The 20,653-nt window shown below is 38.1% G+C and overlaps 1 protein-coding gene across 2 annotated transcripts; it reads right to left on the bottom strand.

Annotated features, from left to right (window-relative positions):
* Nucleotides 1-14,650: 14,650 nt before the first annotated feature.
* On the bottom strand, nt 14,651-20,641 carry mrps18b.L (mitochondrial ribosomal protein S18B L homeolog). 2 transcript variants are annotated; one of them, XM_018230179.2, is made up of 7 exons: nt 20,503-20,641; nt 19,401-19,512; nt 17,547-17,644; nt 15,966-16,034; nt 15,264-15,330; nt 15,078-15,137; nt 14,651-14,990 (listed from the first exon to the last, which is right to left on the bottom strand). In XM_018230179.2, the coding sequence occupies exons 1-7, from the start codon at nt 20,527-20,529 to the stop codon at nt 14,788-14,790; spliced, it is 636 nt and encodes a 211-aa protein (XP_018085668.1). In that variant the 5' UTR covers nt 20,530-20,641; the 3' UTR covers nt 14,651-14,787. The 2 variants fall into 2 exon arrangements, with proteins under 2 accessions (XP_018085668.1, XP_018085667.1); XM_018230178.2 differs by lacking the exon at nt 20,503-20,641 and adding an exon at nt 20,000-20,156.
* Between the last annotated feature and the right edge of the window lie 12 nt (nt 20,642-20,653).

Below are 20,653 nucleotides of genomic sequence, written 5' to 3'. Positions count from 1 at the left end.
ACTGCTCTACTGCACCAGTGCAATTACTAACCGCAAACTATTTTCATCAGTTTACTATTTAGAGGGGAGCACTTTGAAGTGAAACAGCAACTGGAAGTTTTCTATTGGCTAACTGAGAATCACATTTTTTGAGAATCAAAAAATGTTCCTTCTTATTTTAAAGGGGAACTATCGAAAAAATTTAAATTTAATATAAGCTTGAGCATACTGAAATACAGGTAAGAAACTTTCTAAATAGAATCAATTAAAAATTCTATATTGTTTCTGAAATAATCAAGTTTATCTTCACTATTTCTCTCTCAGCATCTGTTTCTCTTCATTCTTTCTTCTTGCAGCAATTGGGTGACAGTTAAGGTGGCCATACACTATAAGATCCGTTCGTTTGGCAAGGTCGACAAATGAGCGGATCTTGACCCGATATGCTCACTAACGGCTGGGCGATACCGAATGAATCCGAATGTTCGGCCCCATCGGATTAAGATGGGCTCCGACGGGTCGCAGGACTAGCCGATGTGGTCCTGGATCATATGAAAAATCAAACTTGACCAATCGATATCTGGCCGATTTTTGGCCGGATATTGATCGGTTGGACCCGTCAGGAGCCCCCACACATGGGCAGATAAACTGCCGAATTGGTCTAAAGGACCGATATCGGCAGCTTTAATCTGCCCGTGTATGGCCACCTTTAGATCCAATATCTTCCTAACAGATGATTTAGAGCTCACTCAAATAACTGATTCCAGTACAAACAAAATCTAACAAAATAACTGCCTTTTGCACAAATCCTGCATGTAGAGAGACATGATGTCTGGTGATTTTAAGAGTGAGCTCTAATACATCTTCTAGGCAAAAGGAGCCCCCCTATAAGATATATTGGATCAAACTGTCACCCAACTCCTGCATGAAGTGAGAATGAAGAGAAACAGAAGCTGAAAGAGGGATAGTGCAGATAAACTTGATTATTTCAACTGTACGGAATTTTTAATTGATTAGATTTAGAAAACTAAAGTATGCTGAAACTTATATTGAATTTTCATTTCCGCAATAGTTCCCCTTTAAGCTGATCCACTTTTACCTGGATTAGTTAGCTTCTGAAAGAAGAAGTCTGATTGTGATTGCGTAACCAGGCCCAATGTATTGTTTCTAGCTGTGTAGACATCTACTCTCTATAGCAAGGCGTGCCAATAGTAGCATTTACTCTTTCAGTACTTTCAGGCCTTCAATCTTGCAGCAAAGTTTAAAGAGAAAGGCTAAACAGTAAGATCAATGGCACTATCAGGATGGTACACTAGAGCCAGCACTGTTGATATTACCTCTAGAGCATTTAAAGGGTTAAAGAGTACTTGTTTCCATATACCCATATACTCATGACTCTTGTATAATACAGCATGTAAAGGTTCAGAGGCTAATTCTGATTTAAAATAATGTTTTTGTATAAATGGAGTGTGAGGTTATGGAACAATGTTTGCTGGCTTAATGTTAAATGTCAATTTGGTAACCAACGAGATTTGGAAGTAGAGGGCATCTTCCGTATGGAAGCCAAAACCAAACACCATATTGTTTGCTATGCCAATAAATCAGTATTCTTAGCTTTTGTGTGATTCATTTTGTTTGTGAACCTGTAACTTTTGTCTGTTTTAGTACAATGGACATTTACTACTTTTTAGAAAAATTATTCTTAAAATGTTTAGTTTGTTTTTAATAAACGTGAAATCTTCTTCTCTGTGTATCTTTATGTTGTGTGTCCTTTATTAAAAATTATATATTAATGAATGTGACAGTTATAATGAATATACATTTTTCAATATATATTATCTTTAATTATAAATAGAGCTACTAATTATACGTAGCCCTTTAGAGGAGACATATTGTATGAAAAACAAAGATGTGCCAGTGCATTATACTCATGTATATATAGAAGGATGTGCTTTAAAAAGTAGTATTTCACGCTGATTTATTGAACATTTCTGCAAAAACCCTACTACTCCCACCCATCTGTTCCATAGCAACTAGGAATACCTGATAGGGAACTGAAGCCGAAGCCTGTCTTTACTTGTGTGACTGCAGGGCTGTGATTGGCTGCCTCCTCCTACTGTGCCTCTGGCAAGGGCCATTAGAACACGTCTACCCCTCATTTGAGACAAGGACAGCGACTGTAGCAGATCTACAGGGAGTGCTAATAATTGGGCCATTATTAAAGGTAATTTTAGCCAAATAAAACCAGCACCATATGTTATTCATTATTGCCTGCAAGATTGGGATTTTGTTTTAGTTCTGCTATAGGTCTCTCTGTAGAACAGACATTTAGGGTGATGACTAAACCTGAGGTGACAAAACGTCGGAAAATACCTTTGCATTGAAGTCAGTATAAAAATCTGGTGGGAGCACAATTATATTGCACGAAAATGCAGAATAAAGCAATTTTGTGTGATTCCAACATTTTACTGGCAGATATTTACCTGACTTTATTGCAAACATATTGTTGTACATTTTCTTACCTGCTCTGTAGATACAACACTCTAAAGGAAGAGACACAGGCATTTATTTCATCCAGCATAATCCTGTCTGATGTCCTTGGCTCTGGCAAACCCATGCTACTGCTGGTGATATCCTTGAGAACTTTTTTATTGCACCCCAATAGTGATTTCATCAATAATATGGCCCAATGTGCAATGCCATAGCCAGGACACTCATAAGGAGCACATGTTTTCTTAGCATACATGCAGACTGCAACATTCTTAAGGAGGTGTCTCTGAGCTGGTATACAGTTGCAGCAAGTTTATTGAATTATTTCTAGATAATAAAATAACTACCTACCTTTTATATATACGTGTGCCCAACCCAACCATCTCTGATGTTACAGGAGGGTGCAGGACATAGGTCTATATAAGCTAGCATCTGAGGAGTTGGAGCTCTTACCTCCCAACTGTCCCGTTTTGTGCGGGACAGTCCCGATTTTGACAGCTCAGCCTGCCGTCCTGGGTTTATTTCCTAAATGTCCCAACTTTCTCTTTGATCTCCTGCCCTGACACCAGAAAAAGATAAAACGTTTCTGAAACTTAATTAAACACTCAGCAGCTGAACTTGGATATTTTTGTAACAATTTAAGAACTGAGAAACAAGACAGGTGGTAAATGCTAAGAGCAACAAAGTCCTACAGCTAGTCAGCCAAGTCACTGGTTACTAGGTCATATTTAAAAGGGACCTGTCACCTAGACATAAAAAGCTGCGTAATAAGTAGGGTTGCCACCGGTCCAGTTTTGACCCAGACAGCCTGATTTTGGAGGGGCTATCTGGGTAAAAACTGCCTACTTGTTTTTCCAAATTAGGAAAACTAGGCAGGCGTCCCTGAGATTGACATGGTGATCTCCCAATCCCACACATCACCACCCCACCCTATGATTTCATCGTCCCACCCCTCCAACATCACTGTTAGCGGCAGGAAAAGGAGTTAAACCTTATTAATTATGAAACACAAATTACGTTTCTTTATGAAAACATCCATTCCTTTTATAAATGTATTTAAAAATATCAGCTGTCAATCATATATTGCTTTCCCCATCTCTATTCCTCAGCACAGCTTTCAATTCTGCACTTACTAGAGCTCACTACACTCCTCACATCCCCTCACTTCCCCATATTTATAATTGTGTATCAGGTTGCCACCTGTCTGGTTTTGACCCGAACAGTTTGGTTTTTGTAAGGCTTGTTCGGGTCTCAACTTTCTGTTCAGTTTTCAACCTTATCAAACTCGAACAATAATCTGGCCAATACAAGAAAAACATTTAGATACTAAGATACATCAACATGGCTTAGTTACTATCAAGTGCAATTAAATTCTTATTATTACAGATACAAAAAAAATCAAAGCAATCAAAAATAAGATTTCTTTTCTAAATTAGCACTGCTGTATTTCAGAGCTTTTTGGATAACTGATTTCTGTGCAATAGATCTGATATGTGTAATAAAAGGATTGGGCTTACTCATCAAGCAGAATATAGCTAGAGATAGGGTTGCCACCTGTGTGGTTTTTAAACTGGGCATCAACACTTTAAAACATTGCTAAAACTGGATAGAAATCCAGTCAGTTGCAGTGATGCAATAGCCTCGCCCAGGTGTCATAACTCCATCATCATTGTTCCCACCTCTGATGGCGTCATGCCTGTTCCTAAATCACTGCCCCACCCCCAATGCTATATGCCCCTCCCCCGTGTTCAGGTTCAGCCATCAGCAAAGGTGCCAACCTTAATTATGTAGCCTGTGCAGGGCAGCAGGTCCCCCATTCTGTCACATGCAAAAGATTTTGGGATGGATGGTGCAAAGCTTGCATTACAGGCTTTCTATGTCCATCACCCCCTTGTATTTTCATAGCCACACAGCCTATGAAAAAATCAGAACATTTAAAGGAGACATTTTATGTAAAAAATAAGAATGTACCCGTGTGTTATACTCATTTAGATATAGAAGAATTGTGCTTAAAAAAGTAGTGTTTCAGACTTATTTATTGAATATTTCTGCAAAAACACTAATAATCCCTCCCTTCTTTTCCACTTAATGCTCCCTGAATTTCCAGGCTGTGTAGGGGAGCCAGCAGCTCTCAGCTCACTGCACTGTAGGACAGGAACCAATCAGCAGCTAGCAGGACCTGATAGGGAACTGAAGCATGTCTGTGCTTGTGTGACTGCAGGGCTGTGATTGGATGTCCTACTCCTACTGTGCTTCTAGCAGGGACCATTAGGACACACCCACCCCTCTTTTGAAACACAGACAGGGACCAGAGAACAGGGAGCTCCAATAAAGGGGCTATTTTTAAAGATAATATTAATTTGTAGCACCATGTAAAAGCAACACCATATATTACATATAACTGCCTCCAAAATTTGTTTTTTTTTCATTTATCCTATATGTCTTCTTTAAGAAAGTTGATACAAGAGTGTGTCCTTCCTATACTTTTCCCATTATTCGCTAATTAATAAAACTGGCCTCAGGCAACATTTTTCTTGCTCAGTTCCTGGTTGGCATTGCTTGGAGAAGTACAAATGCTGCTGATCTGCTAGCCCATCTAAGGGACTCTGGAGCCATTGATTTTACTGAAAAAGTGAAGGGGTTCCTGGAAGAACTCTGGCTAAAGGTGAGCAAACTATTTGACTATAATAGAAACAAACTGAGAAAGGCAGCATGCTGGTGAAAGTGCCTGAGTCTCTTACATTTATGGCTTAGAAATGCATGCAGCCAGGTTATAGACTGATTGTTAAAGGGGTTATTCACCTTCCAAACACCTTTTTCAGTTCATTTGTTTTCAGATTGTTCCCCAGAAATAAAGACTTTCTTCAAGTACTTCCCATTATTTATTTTTTACTGTCTTTCCAATATCTAAGTTGAATATTCCTGTCTCTGGTGTTTGACTCTGGCAGTTCAGTAATTCAGGTGCAGACTCTAAACTGTTATAATTTTGCAACATTTAATTGATACATTTCTCAGCAACATCTCTGGAGTATTAGTAACTATTGTATCAATTCTAACAGCTGCCGTTAATGAAACTCAGGGATTCTGCGCAGCAGGGACAAAGATAAGAAATGTATCAAATAAATGTATCAATTTAGAACAGTTTACAGGGTTGGTGACCCCCCCTCCCAGAGCTGCTTCAGAAGGTGAAAAATACACTGTATACACTTCAATATTAGAGAAACATTGACACACAGAAAATAGAAAGTAATTGGAAAGTCGTTATTTCTGGTGATCTATCGGAAAATAACTAGTTGTTTGAAGGTGAACAACCCCTTTAAACTAAATTATCATCATCATCATTATTTAAATTGTGCATCTCTGTATTAAAGCTATCCTGTGTATCTTTTCCACAGAAAATAACTTTAAAGGGATGGTTCACCTTAAAATTTACTTTTACTATCTTATAGAATGTCCATTCTATGCAAATTTTCAATTGGTCTTCATTATTTTTTATAGTTTTCTATAGTTTTTTTTTATTGCCCCCTTCTCTCACTTTCCATCTTTCAAATAGGGGTCACTGACCCCATCTAAAAATGAATGTTCTGTAAGGCTACACATATATTTTGCTATTGCTATTTTTGATTGCTCATCTGTCTATTCAGACCCTCTCCTATTCATATTCCAGTCTGTTATTCAAACTAATGCATGGTTGCTAGGGTAACTTGGACTGAAGCTGAAGGTTCTACTTCAATGCCACAGAACCACGTAGCATAACTGGCCACAGTAAATGTGTTACCAGCTATATGTAACCCCTTTTTGGCCACCCCCCTGTGCCAAACATTATAAATCATACAATTTCTTACCATTTACAGGTCCTGAGTCCCCTTTGCTAGGTGAAAGGGTACTGGGAAAACTCTTCTCTGGCAGTGCCTCCACCTAATGGGATCTCGGAATACACATGCAGGTGGCCCCATTAGGAAAAACATTCAACGACACTTTACTTTATAAAAAATATCAAAGAAGTGCAGATTAAAGGATAAGTAAAACTATCAAAGGTACAAATATGCATTTAAAAGCATGACCCACTACCCCAGGGGAACCTGTGCCAGTCCTATCCTGGTAATTCCCTACCAGGCAAAGTCCTGCACTACTCCTTTGGTGACAAAGAGTCTATGTCCCTTTTCCCAACAAGAGCACCAATGGTCCCAGGTAGTGCTACTTTCCCAAGTAGCTTTCCAGATGGACAAGGAACTGGCTCCCACGTGGCAGGCACACAAACAGCCTGTGACACAATAGAAACCCCACTGGATTCTTTCTCTTTCCTCTACTCTCCCCAGGCAGACTCACCCAAGGGCTCACACACAGAGCTGGCAGGCTCACACAGAGCGGAAACAGGCATCCACAGCAATGAGAATCTTTATCCAAGCAATGCAGCTTTGCTGAATCCGTAGCTGGACTGTAATTCCTAGCACTGTCTATAGCGCGAGCCTTTCCACATCCAGTTTGGAAAATCTAGAGCTTTAGACCTTCCTGGTCGAGCTCCCAGGCATGGGGTCACCTACCCCAGCCTCAGAGGTGTGAATTCTTAAAGGAATGTTTATGTTTGATTTGTATTAATATTTATAATGAGCAGCCTGGCAAGTCATTTTATTTAATTTATTGTAAATTGCAGAGGTTTAATCTTATTTCCATGTAGGCAAATAGCTTTTTTCTGATGTACTTCATACAGCACAGAGCAGATTAATTTAAACATATAAGAGACCCATCATGCAATCCCACTAGAAAGTCAATTTCTTATGTCCCAGAAATGCTCAGTGTGATATCTTTATAAACTCTCTTCAGTGATGTTCATTGTAGAAATACTGGCCCATGCATTACTTTTTTTTGCATTTATAAGCACATTGGATGACATTATCATTAGCTTATTGGAATCTCTATTTTCATTCAAGGACGAGGAGAATTCTGAAGCCTTGTCTGAATCAGAACGGAAGAAGCTGTCTATACAAGAAGTTTGACGCAGCCTCCCTGTCTTCCTGTATCGTTCTGATCTTCTTTGAACAATCTCCGATCATCAGATTCTCATCATTGAAGGAGAGACTGGGTCTGGCAAGACAACCCAAATACCACAGTACCTGCATGAACATGTAAGTTGTATCACCAGTTATTTTACATGGAAAAGCAAGGGATCCCAGCCCATAATATATATAAAAAAAATCTGACATATTTTTCTGCACTCATGAAAAAAAACTCCCTGTCTCTTTCCTTTGCAGGGTTATACTAAAAATAATCTAAAGAATCTCAGACACTCAGCCTCGTGGCTGCCATGAGTGTAGCAGCAATGTCATGGTCAATAGAGTTACTCTTTGGATGTCCAGTTATGTGTACCTGTGTGTGTTGCTTTAGGTAGGATATAGCATTAGATTTAAAGACTGCACATCTAAGCGCACAGTGGGTCATATATGACAGATAGGATGTTAATGTGGGAATTCCTGACTGAGTCTGATCTGGCATCTTACAGGTATACCTTTTGCAAATTTTTAGCTTAGTGTGTATTTAGGCATGTGACTTGTATTGTGTATAAATACATTGTGCCCAATACATAATCTTTAGAAAAATAAAACAGTTTGTCTGTGCATCACTCAGCCAATCCAATTCTATATTACTCTCTCCATTTCCTCATCATTTGTCTTTTTTCACAAGTGTTATAATAATAGATGAAGCTCATGAACTGACTTTGCACACAGATGTTCTTTTTGGCCTTATTAAAGACATTGCCCTATTCCACCCAGATCTCAAAGTTTTGGTTGCCGTTGCCACCCTAAACACTGAGCGGTTCTCCTCCTTTTTTGAAGATGCCCCGATGTTCCATGTTCCTGGATGCCGGTATCCAGTAGACATATATTACACCAAGGTATATTACTGTAGGTTCCACCGACATTGAAATTGACTCTAGGGCAATATGCTTATTTCCTTCTTTGATATATAATTTTTCCCCACAGGCTCCTGAAGCAGATTACATGGAAGCCTGTGTGGTGTCAGTGTTGCAGATTCATGTCATCCAACCACCAGGAGACACCTTAGTCTTTCTTACAGGACAGGTATGTAGGATAAAATAGAAGTGCTAACCAGCAAATATATACAGTTTAGTCATTTTAAAAAAAATATGCAATGTCTGATGAAAAAGCTATCTACCTACCTAATGCGACATGGTATTATTTGACTGCCCAGCAGTCAAGAAGCCCATTAAGTCCCTTCCAACTAACATCTGTGGAAATGTAGGAAGTGGCTGAATAATAGGATTTTTGATACTCACCATTAAATCTGTTACTCTGTAGTCAAAAGGGGGACACAAGGAACGATGGGGTTAAGTTCCATCTTCCAGGAGGCAGTACACTTGAATATTATTAAGGGGGCATGCCAGTTTGTCCCAAAGACTGTTAACATAATAACATGTATAAAATGGAACCAGTAAACCAAAAAACTATTCTGGACTCGACCAACCAGGTCAAGAGCTGTTCCTGTTCTGTGGGAGGAAGTTGCTCTTCCCTTGAGCTTTTCTCCAAATAGTCGTTGACCTTTGAAGGGCAAAGTTAGTGTTTTCTTAGAGTTAAAGGGCATGTAAAGGCAAAAAATAAGATCCCATTTTTACTTTCTTTAATAAAAAAGAAACCTATCTCCAATATACTTTAATTAAAAAAATGCGTAACGTTTTTATAAGTAACCAGACTGTATGCAGGGCAATTCTCCCTTCATTTACTGTTATGGATAGGAATTAGATGGTCCCTAACTGCTGAGCAGGGAAACAATCATACTTATGAACAGCAGGGGGAGCCCCCACTTTACTTCCCAGCCATGCAGAACTTAAGCAGCTTTTTTTTGATGATCCCTAAGCAGCCCAGACCACACTGAATATGTGCAGTCTTAGTCTTGCAAAGATGTTCAACAAAGTTACAAGATGGTGACCCCCTATAGCCAACTTTGAAAGCATAAATTATTTGTTTGATTAGACTTGTGGTGCAGTAAGTTCATGTTTATATTTAGTATGCAAAATACAGCATTTCTAGCCTTATTTTTTTTTAGACTTTACATGCCCTTTAAGGCCCGCTGACCAATTCTTGAGCTACATCATTCTGCAGGCTGCTATGAATAAAGGCTGATGTGCGAGCCGTGATCTCATATGTGTTCAATGTAGTATCACATAGATAAGATGATGCCTCCGCTATTGCTTTTACAGAAGATAAGAGGTCCGTTCTGGGTACCCCCTTCCTGGATATCTTTGAGAAGAGACTCTGACCAGGCTTGTATGGCCCTGGATACCCAGGCAGAGGCAAGGCAAGGGCGCAATGCCAAACCTGAAGAGGAGTAGATGGCTCTTAAGAACCCTTCCGCATCAGTGACCGGTAAAGTGGTGCTATCACGAGTGTATGCAGGGAGACATCTAGGTGGTTGGATATAGCCCGAAGGCTAGAGAGAGACCTCGTGGACTGGAAATGTTGGAGGCCAACCAACCTAAGAGCAGGTATACCTGCTTAGGATATCACCCCTGGTGTCAGCTGCCCGCTGACTGAAGACTCATTCGCTTCTCTGGATTGTCCCTCCTCTCAGTAGTAGGACACTTGAAAAACTGAATGGTAAGGTACAGTGTGCTGGGTTAAGCCACACCTGCCATGCCCTCCTAATTAATATTAAGAGTGTCCTGCCTCCTGGAGGATGGAACTTAACCCCCATTGTTCCCTGTGTCCCCCTAAGATGACAGAGAAAATGGCAGTGTGAATGTCACGTGAAATTTTTTTTATGTATTTTATGTACTGATGGCATGGGCCATGCCACTGCTAAGCAGTCTTAATATGTGTTCTTTCTATATGTTGCAGGAGGAGTTACGGCAGGTGGCTCGGGTGCCGTGCCCGGAACCCGTATCTTGGGGTGAAGATACAACCAAAAGAAAAAGTACACGCACTCCTGGAGCCAGCCGGTAAAGTTAAAACTTGAATTTATTCCATAATACTAAAAATACACGTCCTAACGTGCTTCGTATCTACTGATACGTAATCATTAGGGATGCACTGAATCCACTATTTTGGATTTGGCTGAACCCCCGAATCCATCGTGAAAGATTCAGACGAATACCGAACCAAATCCGAATTTGGACATGCAAATTAGGGGTGGGAAGGATAAAACATTTTTAACTTCCTTGTTTTGTGACAAAAAGTACCGCAATTTCCCTTCCTGACGTTAATTTGCATATGTATTTTAAGATTTGGGTCGCTGGGCAAAAGGATTTGGCTGAATTCTGCTGAAAAAGGCAGAATCCTGGCCATATCCTGGATTCGGTGCATCCCTAGTAATCATAGGCACGAATACAGAGAAATCGTTACAAGAATTTAAACATATTGAAAGGATATGACGTAAGGATTAACCTCTTTAGAGTTTAACCCTATAATACCAAGCTAGTTAATATGGAACACCGTCTATAATAGGAAATAGTGTTACATGAGGAAACCGGGATCGGTTTAAAAGCCCGCAACAATTATTATAATGAACATATAGATACATAAATGCATCAAAATATAAATACATCGCAAAATAACCTAAATTCCAAAAATATATAAGAACGCAAAATGTGAGCAATCAGTTAACATACAAGTTAATTCAAATGTGTGTTTACTTCTATGTATAGTAAATCAAAACTGATTATATTAAATCAAAACTGATTATAAATAAAAATACGTATTTTGATAATTTATTAAGTCAAAAAACATTCTAATAAATAAACGGATAAATTAATGAATTAATTCATGAGTATGTTAATGAATGGATTAATAAATCAATAGAATTATACATTTTTATGAAAAAGTGAATAAATCTATAAATGGAGAGAATCTTTTCGCATAGCAAACTATTTCTCAAGACCATATGGTGTCAATTAAAAACGCCACTTTTTCATTTGTTTTAACTATTTATGCTATTGTGTATTGCTTTTGCTGTATATCAGTGATCCCCAACCAGTAGCTCGCGAGCAACATGTTGCTCTCCAACCCCTTGGATGTTGCTCTCAGGGTCCTCAAAGGAGATGCTTATTTTTGAATTCAGAGCTTGAAAGCAAGTTTTAATTGCATAAAAACGAAGTAAAGTGCCAAGTAAAGCCTCTTGTGGGCTGCCAGTCCACATAGGGGCTACCAAATAGCCAATCGCAGCCCTTATTTGGCACCCTAAGGGACTTTTTCATGCTTGTGTTGCTCCCCAACTCTTTTTACATTTGAATGTGGCTCACAAGTAAAAAAGGTTGGGGACCACTGCTGTATATATTTCAAACGCAACATGCAACTTCAAACCGAAGGTTTAAACTTTTGGGCTGCCGAGTGTCTAAAGTAAAAATCCAGTAGCAATTTCGAGGCTGAGGCTTTTTACACTTATTGTTATACTTTGTTACTTTGTATTGTAATGGGACATGCAAACTATCAATAGGTTGCTGCTAATATCCATGAATATGCTAATTAGTCCCTTATATTTCCACTGAAAGTAGGGTGAATAGAGATTAAAGAAACTATAAACATCCGAGGACAGGGGGATAAATTCCAGTGAGCATTACTCCATTTTAAAAGTTCTGGAAAAATGTTGTTTAAAAATGGTGGTTTCCTCTGTTTTTTGTCATTTTAATGTCTGTAAACGGTCTTTCTTTCACCAAGAAATTAAAATGTGGTGAATGTGTAATAATGTAGGGGATTTCTGTTAGTGAATATAGAGATTGTAATTATGTCCATTTGAACACTTTTACTCTAAAATATGCTGTCTCCACTTTAGCAAATTCCCCCATATGTGTTGAGAGTTAAAATGTATCCAATTTAAAATTATTCTTACAGAATGCTTTGCTTTATTATCTTCTAGAATTGTTACAAGTTGGTTCATAAATGGCTTTTATGGTTTTAATTTAACTCTTGCTGCCAAATTTTGCACTTATTGTTAATCACTCAGTGAGAACATGAAGAGGCATACTGAACAAACACAGAGAAAAATTGTTTTTCTTCTTCTAGGATGAAAAGCTTTTAGAGTGCACCACCTCAGAGGAATTGTACCATTACATAACATACCACAGGGCAGTGGTAACACAGGCACAATCTGAACAGGAGTTGAATGAGAGGCTTTAACTTAGAAACCAATTTACCTGTCCTATTGTAATGGAGAACTAAAGCCTGTTAATATAAAATAGAAATGTACTTTCTTATGTACTACACACACAGCAGCAACCATGTATTTGCAAATATTTAGTGTGGACAAACATACCCCTTAACTGTCCATCTTTACTTTGTAGGCTGGCAGTGCTCAGTTGTATCTTGGGCAAACCACATGCTCCAACTTTAAACCCTGCCTTTTATATCATGGGTCAATTTTAAAATATAACCTGTCATACAAATAATTTATGTTGGAAGGGTCAAATTCAATTACAGGAGAGCCCTTTGGACAGACCTGGATCAGTTTGATCAGTTACAGGTATGGGACTTTTTATCCAGAATGCTCAGGACCTGGGGTTTTGCGGATTAGGGGATTTTCCGTAATCTGGATCTCTATGAAAATGAACATCAGAGTTGCCCTGCATTGGTAAAACTGATGTGTTTGCTTCTGAAACATTACCATTGTTTATATAAATAGTCAGATGTGTAGCAATGGGGGCAGCCATTCAAAAGAGAAAAGGCTCCAGTTACACAGCAGATAAGCTTTGTAGAACACAACAGTGTTATCTGTTATCTACTATTTATACTGTGCCTTATAGCTTTTTTTTCAATTTCCAACATTGTAGTAGTGTTTTTGAAGCAAACAGATCAGTTTTACCAGTGTAGGGCAACAGCGCGTGATTATTTTCATTACTTTAAAACACTTTAATTTTTTGGTGTTACTGTTCCTTTAAAGGACATGTAAAGCCTACATTCTACTACTATGTATATAAGTTGGGCATATCTTCCCCACCAAAGTCACATCATTTGAACTGCATATACCCCCTCCATTTGCATCACATTTTCCTAAAACAAATAGCAGCTTTCATCCAGCAGCCATTTTCCCTTCCACAATCAATAACATTGATATCTGGAAACGGGACTGTATGCTGTAATGTTCATGCAATGCAGAATGCAGGTTTACACAGGCACAACATACTACAAAGTTCTGCTGGGGTTGAGCACTGTAATGGTTAAGCTGAGCTCTGGAGAGGTGGTTAGGCAAAAAAATAGGATCAGACAGCTAGAGTTTTTATGGGAACCAGTAATGCTATATCCTCATTGGCTGTTAGACTAGAGGGTGTGTTTAGCAATCTGAGCTGAGAAGAACAGAGCATGCTCATGAGCCAACAACAATAAATGTGTAGCCTTACAAAGCATTTGTTTTTAAATAGGGTCACTGACCCCCCATTTGAAAGCTGGAAAGAGTCAGAAGAAAAAGGCAAATAATTAAAATAAATAAATAAATAAGGAAGGCCAATAGAAGTGGCTTAGAATTGGCAATGCTGTCACATACTAAAAGTTAACTTTTAGTCCAAACATTTACAATAATTATTTTTTTTTTTAGATTTATGCCCCAAAGCTTCAAAAAGCTTAAATCCAAAAAATACCCCAGCTAAAACCTGTTGAGGTCATATATAAGTCAATAGCAGAGGTCCCTTGAACCATTTAAAGATGTTTGTAGCCTTTATTATGTTCAAAAAAAACTCGATGAATTCGAAAAATTCCAGTTTATTTCTTGCCGAAATTCACCGATTCAAATTTTTCCCATTCTAGTTTTTTCATAAATCAGAAAACATTTGAGTTGAGTTTATTAAGGTATAAAAAAAACCCTCACAAACCTCTAAAACTAGACCTTTGATAACACCCATAACGGTATGCAAGCTTGTGGACCTGGGAGCAAGGTCAACTAGAAACAGTTACTCATAATTTTCCAAGAGTAAAGTGGCAGCAACAACTCAAGTTTTACAATAGACTGCAGATGGTTAAATGATTCCACTTTCCTAGTACAAGTATGGTTCATGTTATCTAGAATGCTCATTGTATTTGATTCTTGTTTATAGGTTAGCTTCTGTTCCCCCAGAATAACCTGCCCTCCATATCAAGTTATTTCTACTAGTTACATATTTTCTACTGGCAACTATTCTACATTCCAAGAAGTACTTTGTTTGTTACAAAATAGTTGAATATAGAATTGAAACAATTAGGCATAGTTGATAGAGCATAAGGGTTTATTATGAAAAAAAAAATCTGTTCAAAAAAAGTTGCAACTTCCATAAAGGGTCAGATTTCTGGATAACATCTGTGACAAAATACTGCCAGCATATAAATATAACCTACTTAACTAACTTCATTTATTTCCCATCATCTCTTTCAGGTAGGGTTTATAAAGCTTACGCAACCGTGCTACTTCTTTGGGGTTTGGCTCTTGCCACTCATACCAGGGGTACCAAGGTCCTGCTTTAGGTGAAGGTGTGTCAGAAACTGCACTGTGACTATTTAAATAGTCTTCGTGAGGCAGAACTATATAGGAAACATGAGCAGGAAGAAATCCTAAAAAAAAATACAAGAATAATCGGAGTGAGAATAGTGCCAATGACCGTAATACACTTAAATGAACTACTTTTAACTTTTGCTTACCATGATCTGTTGCCTCTGTAATAGCTTTTATCAAGGCTTTTTGCTGTTTCATACACACACCTAGGAAGAAACAAGAATCAGTTAGGAATAAACAAGAATCAGTTGTATAATGTAGTCTTAAACAGAACAATTGGTTTGTCCCATCTCATGCAGGATGTCAGATATGAACTTGCTACAAATATATACCTGTTGTTGTTGGATCATACACTATTCCTGTATGGGGACATATAAATTGCTGAAGTAATTTCACATTCTGTAAAAAGAAAAAAAAGAAAAATACCATTACTATTAAACAGGTTTTCATTTAAGAATATTTGCTCTATTGCTAAACCTGAGTAGGGTTCAGTCACCACTCAACTTTCTCATGTGGCACAATTCTTAAAAATTGTTTATTAGCTCAAAATGTTCTGGAAAGGTTTAAATTAATACTTGGTTCTGGATTAATCCAACCCTGTGTGTGACCTATTGTTTAATTAAACAAATTTTGGAGACAGTATGGGCAGTTTGGTATCGGACAATTCCTTCCTGCTTTTGTTCTTGAAATAAAAAGTTGCTGGCTTAGGGGGTAGGATGTTTTTTTACTACAGCAGTTTTCGAACAGAGAAAACAGCTAGTGTACCATAGGCCTAATGGTCTCCAACATCAGTTTCACTACTTGTTCCTGATCTGTTGTCAATGCATGCAAACAGCTTTGTCCAACAATTTGAAATCCACTCTATAGTGTAGCCATGAAAGAAAAATAGCATTAGCCATTTAGGGTAAGTAAGTAAAGCCTTTGATCCTTTCCTTAACTGTTCTCAATGTATAATCTGCATACAGCTGTTGGCATTATAAAATAGAGGATACTTATAAAGCATCTATATAATACTGTTAGATACATATACGCACCCTATAATGCAAGCCAAGCTTTTGATCCCGACAGATTGGACATGGGTTCCCACAAATCTTCCCTCCTCTCTGTAATTTAGGACAAATTGTAATACATGAAAAGCAGTTTTTATGAGGCAAGCTCTGTGATAAAATGAAAGTTTTCTGGGAACATCTTTTGATGCACTGGAAGGAGATACTTTTGGCTCAAAAACCTTAGGGGCCTTTGTTTGCAATGGCCCTGCACACTGTATATTTCATGTCACCACAAATCATTTCTTCAGACACAAAATGCAATACCATTTTTCAGGGACCTTCCTCACATCCAGGGGAAGGTCAACAATTACTTTATGTACACAAAACACAAGCTTTAAAAATAAAGAAAGAAAGAAAGAAAGAAAGAAAGAAAGAAAGAAAGAAAGAAAGAAAGAAAGAAAGAAAGAAAGAAAGAAAGAAAGAAAGAAAGAAAGAAAGAAAGCATGTACCTAGGGGTTTTTAAAGGTTCTGAGCTTCAATCTGTCATTTGTTTACACAAAAACCACAAGTCTCTTATCTAACCAGGTGAATATCACAGAATGCATCCATGATTGGTAAGATTTGCAGGTTTGTTATTTTGGAAAAACAGATGGAAGCATTAAGCTCAGCATGTTTGAAAATCCCTCGGGTAAATATTTTGGGCATGCTCTATAGAATACTAAAATATAATTTTTTTTTTTTTTAGATATTATGGTGGCCACTTGTTGCAGAGGGTGTATGGATTCAGAGAATCCCTGAAAATGTTTAGTTGCATTTTGTGTCCAAAGGAATGATTTGTGGTAACATGAAATTATGCACGAGACAGGGCCTATGAGATAGGGCCCAGTGATTTGCCACTACAAATCACTTTTGTTTAACCAAAAGTACACAGTCATGCTATGTCCATATGCAACAGACCAATTTTCTTCTTTATATGAGGTAAAGTGGGAGTTAAGGGAATATGGATATAAAGAAATAGGGGGGGTTGGGGGAAAAAAAGGAAATTGACACATGAAAGGTGCAGAAAATAATCTGAGGAAGGATAAGACCACATAAGAACAATTACAGAAAAAAAGGCAAAAAAAAATTTAACTGAGCAAAACAGGAAATCATAGGATAATAAAGTGAAAAACAAAGTAAAGCTATTGTCACACAGCATGGTTTCTCAGCCTGCATATAAATGCAGTTAGAGAAACGGCTGATCCAGAAGCAATGTCTCAGCCTGGACACACACACACACACACACACACACACACACACACACACACACACACACACTGGGTGGAATTCAGCACAGAAATGCACAAGTATATCTGCTCCCTACAAAAATGAAAGAAAAAAAAAAATGATGGCATGATTGCAGGTATACACAGTTAATACAGCTTCCCTACATATATATTCTGCATGAATTTGAAGCCATTTTCCACTCTCTCCACCCCACTCCTCCTGCTATATACATGCCTTCTCTTTCTTTAATTAATGGCCACTTACTTTTAGTATTAAAATTGTCTGCAAATATCTACATTTGTCTTGATTCTATGTACTTTTTGTGCGCACACACACATCTATTATATAGATTATACTTACGATACAGGTTTTACGGGTCTTTTGTGGTGGAATAGGCCCTTTATGGTTTCGCCTGTAATCAGCCCATATTGATTTCCGATCATACCTCTGTAAATATTCTGAAGAAGGCAAAGAGAAAATAATTAATATAAAAAGGGAAGTTTGTATACACTTAGGGGCACATTTACTAAGGGTCGAATATCGAGGGTTAATTAACCCTCGATATTCGACCATCAAAGTTAAATCCTTCGACTTCGAATATCGAAGTTGAAGGATTTACCGCAATTCGTTCAATCGAAAAATCGTTTGATCGAACGATTCGAAGGATTTTAATACATCGATCAGAAATTGCCTAGAAAGCCTATGGGCTAACATTGGTGCTTGGTAGGTTTTAGGTGGCGAAGTAGGTGGTCGAAGTTTTTTTTAAAGAGACAGTACTTCGACTATTGAATGGTCGAATAGTCGAACGGTTTTTAGTTCGAATCGTTCCATTCAAAGTCGTAGTCGATGGTCGAAGTAGCCAAAAAAATACTTCGAAATTCGAAGTATTTTTTATTCTAATCCTTCACTCGAGCTAAGTAAATGTGCCTCTTAATTTCCAAAGAAATGCAATCAAACAGAATAAAAGTACAATATATTTTAGTAATGACAGGTTGCAGTTTAACATTTTGTTAGTTGTTTTCAGATTGTTTACCAGAAATAAATACTTTTTTCCAATTTGATTTGTGACCATTTTTCTTAAATTGAAGTTTAAAGTTTCATTTTTCTGCTTAAGTCTTTCTGAAGCAACTCTAGGAGGGAGGGTCACGGACTCTGTAAACTGCACTAAACTGATACATTTAGTGGATACATTTCTTATCTTTGTCCCTGCTGAGCAGAATAATGATACAATAGTTGGTAACATTTCACAGATGCTGCTGAGAAATGTATAAACTAATGTATAAAATTGTTTACAATCAGTTCAGAATCTGCACCTGGCTTAATGAGCTGCCAGACTGAAACACCAGACAGGAACATTAAACTATAAGTTTCAATTTTGGAAAAACTGTAAAAAAATAAAATATTTGGAAAAAGTCTTTCTAGTGAACAATCTGAAAACAACTGAACTGAAAAAAAGTTTTAGAAGGTGAAAATGCCTCACGTCCCGATCTCATCACAGAAACAATCTTTACAGAAATAGTTGGTAAATCAAGAGAACATTGGTTATGGTGTTGGATACATTTCAGACCCTAGTAATGTAGAGTGCATAAATAATGTTTAACCTCAGCTGTTCTCAATATGCTTTGCAAATAGAGTACGGCGTTACTAGTTCACTACTTACACCTTCAGTAGGAAACATCTTGGCTCATTTACTAGGAGACCTGATACTTCCTGTTGAGGTGTGAGTAAAACTAAAGGGGCAGAAACAGTCGCAGAGGTCATGGGACATATAGACACACACACACACACTAGCATATTATAACAAACAAGACACATTTGATTAACAATAGTAGGGTACAGACTCACCCAAACTCCCCTTGCAATGGACAGATGAGGACCAGGTGTGCCCACGATCATGCAGGACTCCTCAGTTGCAGCATACAATATATGAGAAAAGGGATGGCACACCGCATCTTGAGGTAAAAGTAACGGTTCATTGAACCATTAAAAATTAGTTAAGGTCGATGGAGTGCATAAGTTGCCTAACGCGTTTCGGGAACACCCCTTAATCATAGGCCTATGATTAAGGGTTTTCCCGAAATGCGTTAGGCGTCTTATGCGCTCCAGCGACCTTAACTAATTTATAATGGTTCAATAAACAGTTACTTTTACCTGAAGAGGCAGTGTGCCATCCCTTTTCTCATACAACATCTGATTAACTGTGTAAATCCTCACCTTCACTATTCATATACTCCCAAGGCTGGTCTCTATAGCGAGAATTTGCATCAAAGGCCTCGGCAAGACTTGCAAGTTGGCGACTACACAAGGGCAAATTGGGAACAGGAACCTGAAAAGACAGCAAATAGGCCACTTACACAAAATATTCTTCACAGTCATCAAAATAATGTGTCTGGAAAAATACAAAATGTCTAGAAAGGTAGTGTCTGAAAAAATGATAATTATATAATGACGTTCCTGGTATTAATGACATGATCTGACCCCATTATTTAGTAGAATTAGCATTTCAACTCTGTAGAACCAAGCATAATGCTAGGGATCATTGAAATTTAAAACGGCACGGGTATCCCTTGGACTCTACACCAATAAAAAAAGAATTGTCCTGCGTGTCCTAAATTGCCATATGCATTTTCTCCAGGGCTGGTGCATCTCTTTTGGGTGAAAAATGTTCTGGCAAGGGGATCTTTTTATAGGAGCACCACAATCTTACCCTGTCTTGCCAGGGATTCATAGCGAATTTACCTTAGGTATCTTATAGCAACAGAGAAAGTAATAGCATAGATATTAATTTTATGGGCAGCCCGAAATCTCATTACCTTAAGCGCCCTCTTGATTGAAGATAAGCACAGGCCGCCCAACCAAGTAGCCATTTTCTTAGCAGATATTACAGAACGGGCACCTTGTAACGCTACGTCACAAAAAAATCAACCAATCACGTCGCCCCCATGTTTTTTTTTTTTCTTAAGTAGGCTTTTTCCGCCAACTTTATTAATACGAGCAAACGGCCATTTGCATTCCACCGCTTGGGCAAGGGTGCACTACTAAAAGAAACACTTCCTCTGTGCTATTGTAGCTTTATTAAAACACATAGGCAGCACATAAAGATAACACGTAAGATACCACAAGTTTACAAATGTCTGGCAATTGATTATTGTTTTTGTATATAAATACAGGCCTAATTACTGCGGTTTAATCCTAGTGTAGGCATGAGCGGAACAAGGCAGCACACGTTATACGTACTTACGTCACAGGTCGGCCTCTGTTCCTATTATCGTTAACGATTTTTTTTTCAGTAAGGGCGTTGCCCTTGATTACGTACCGTGCAGGTTTTTTTTTGCTGCGTCATTGCTAGTCGTTTCGCGGCTTTATGAGAACATTCAGATTTAGCACCGCTTGCAAATGAGCACGTTTTGTTTAGCCGTTGAATTCGTCTTATAAAATAAAATCACATTTCAGAAAACTCGAGCAGA

The sequence above is a fragment of the Xenopus laevis genome, chromosome 8L (assembly GCF_017654675.1).
Source record: "Xenopus laevis strain J_2021 chromosome 8L, Xenopus_laevis_v10.1, whole genome shotgun sequence".
Lineage (NCBI taxonomy): Eukaryota > Metazoa > Chordata > Amphibia > Anura > Pipidae > Xenopus > Xenopus laevis.
Note: the sequence above shows the minus strand (reverse complement) of the source record. Positions and strands in the feature narration are given on the sequence as shown.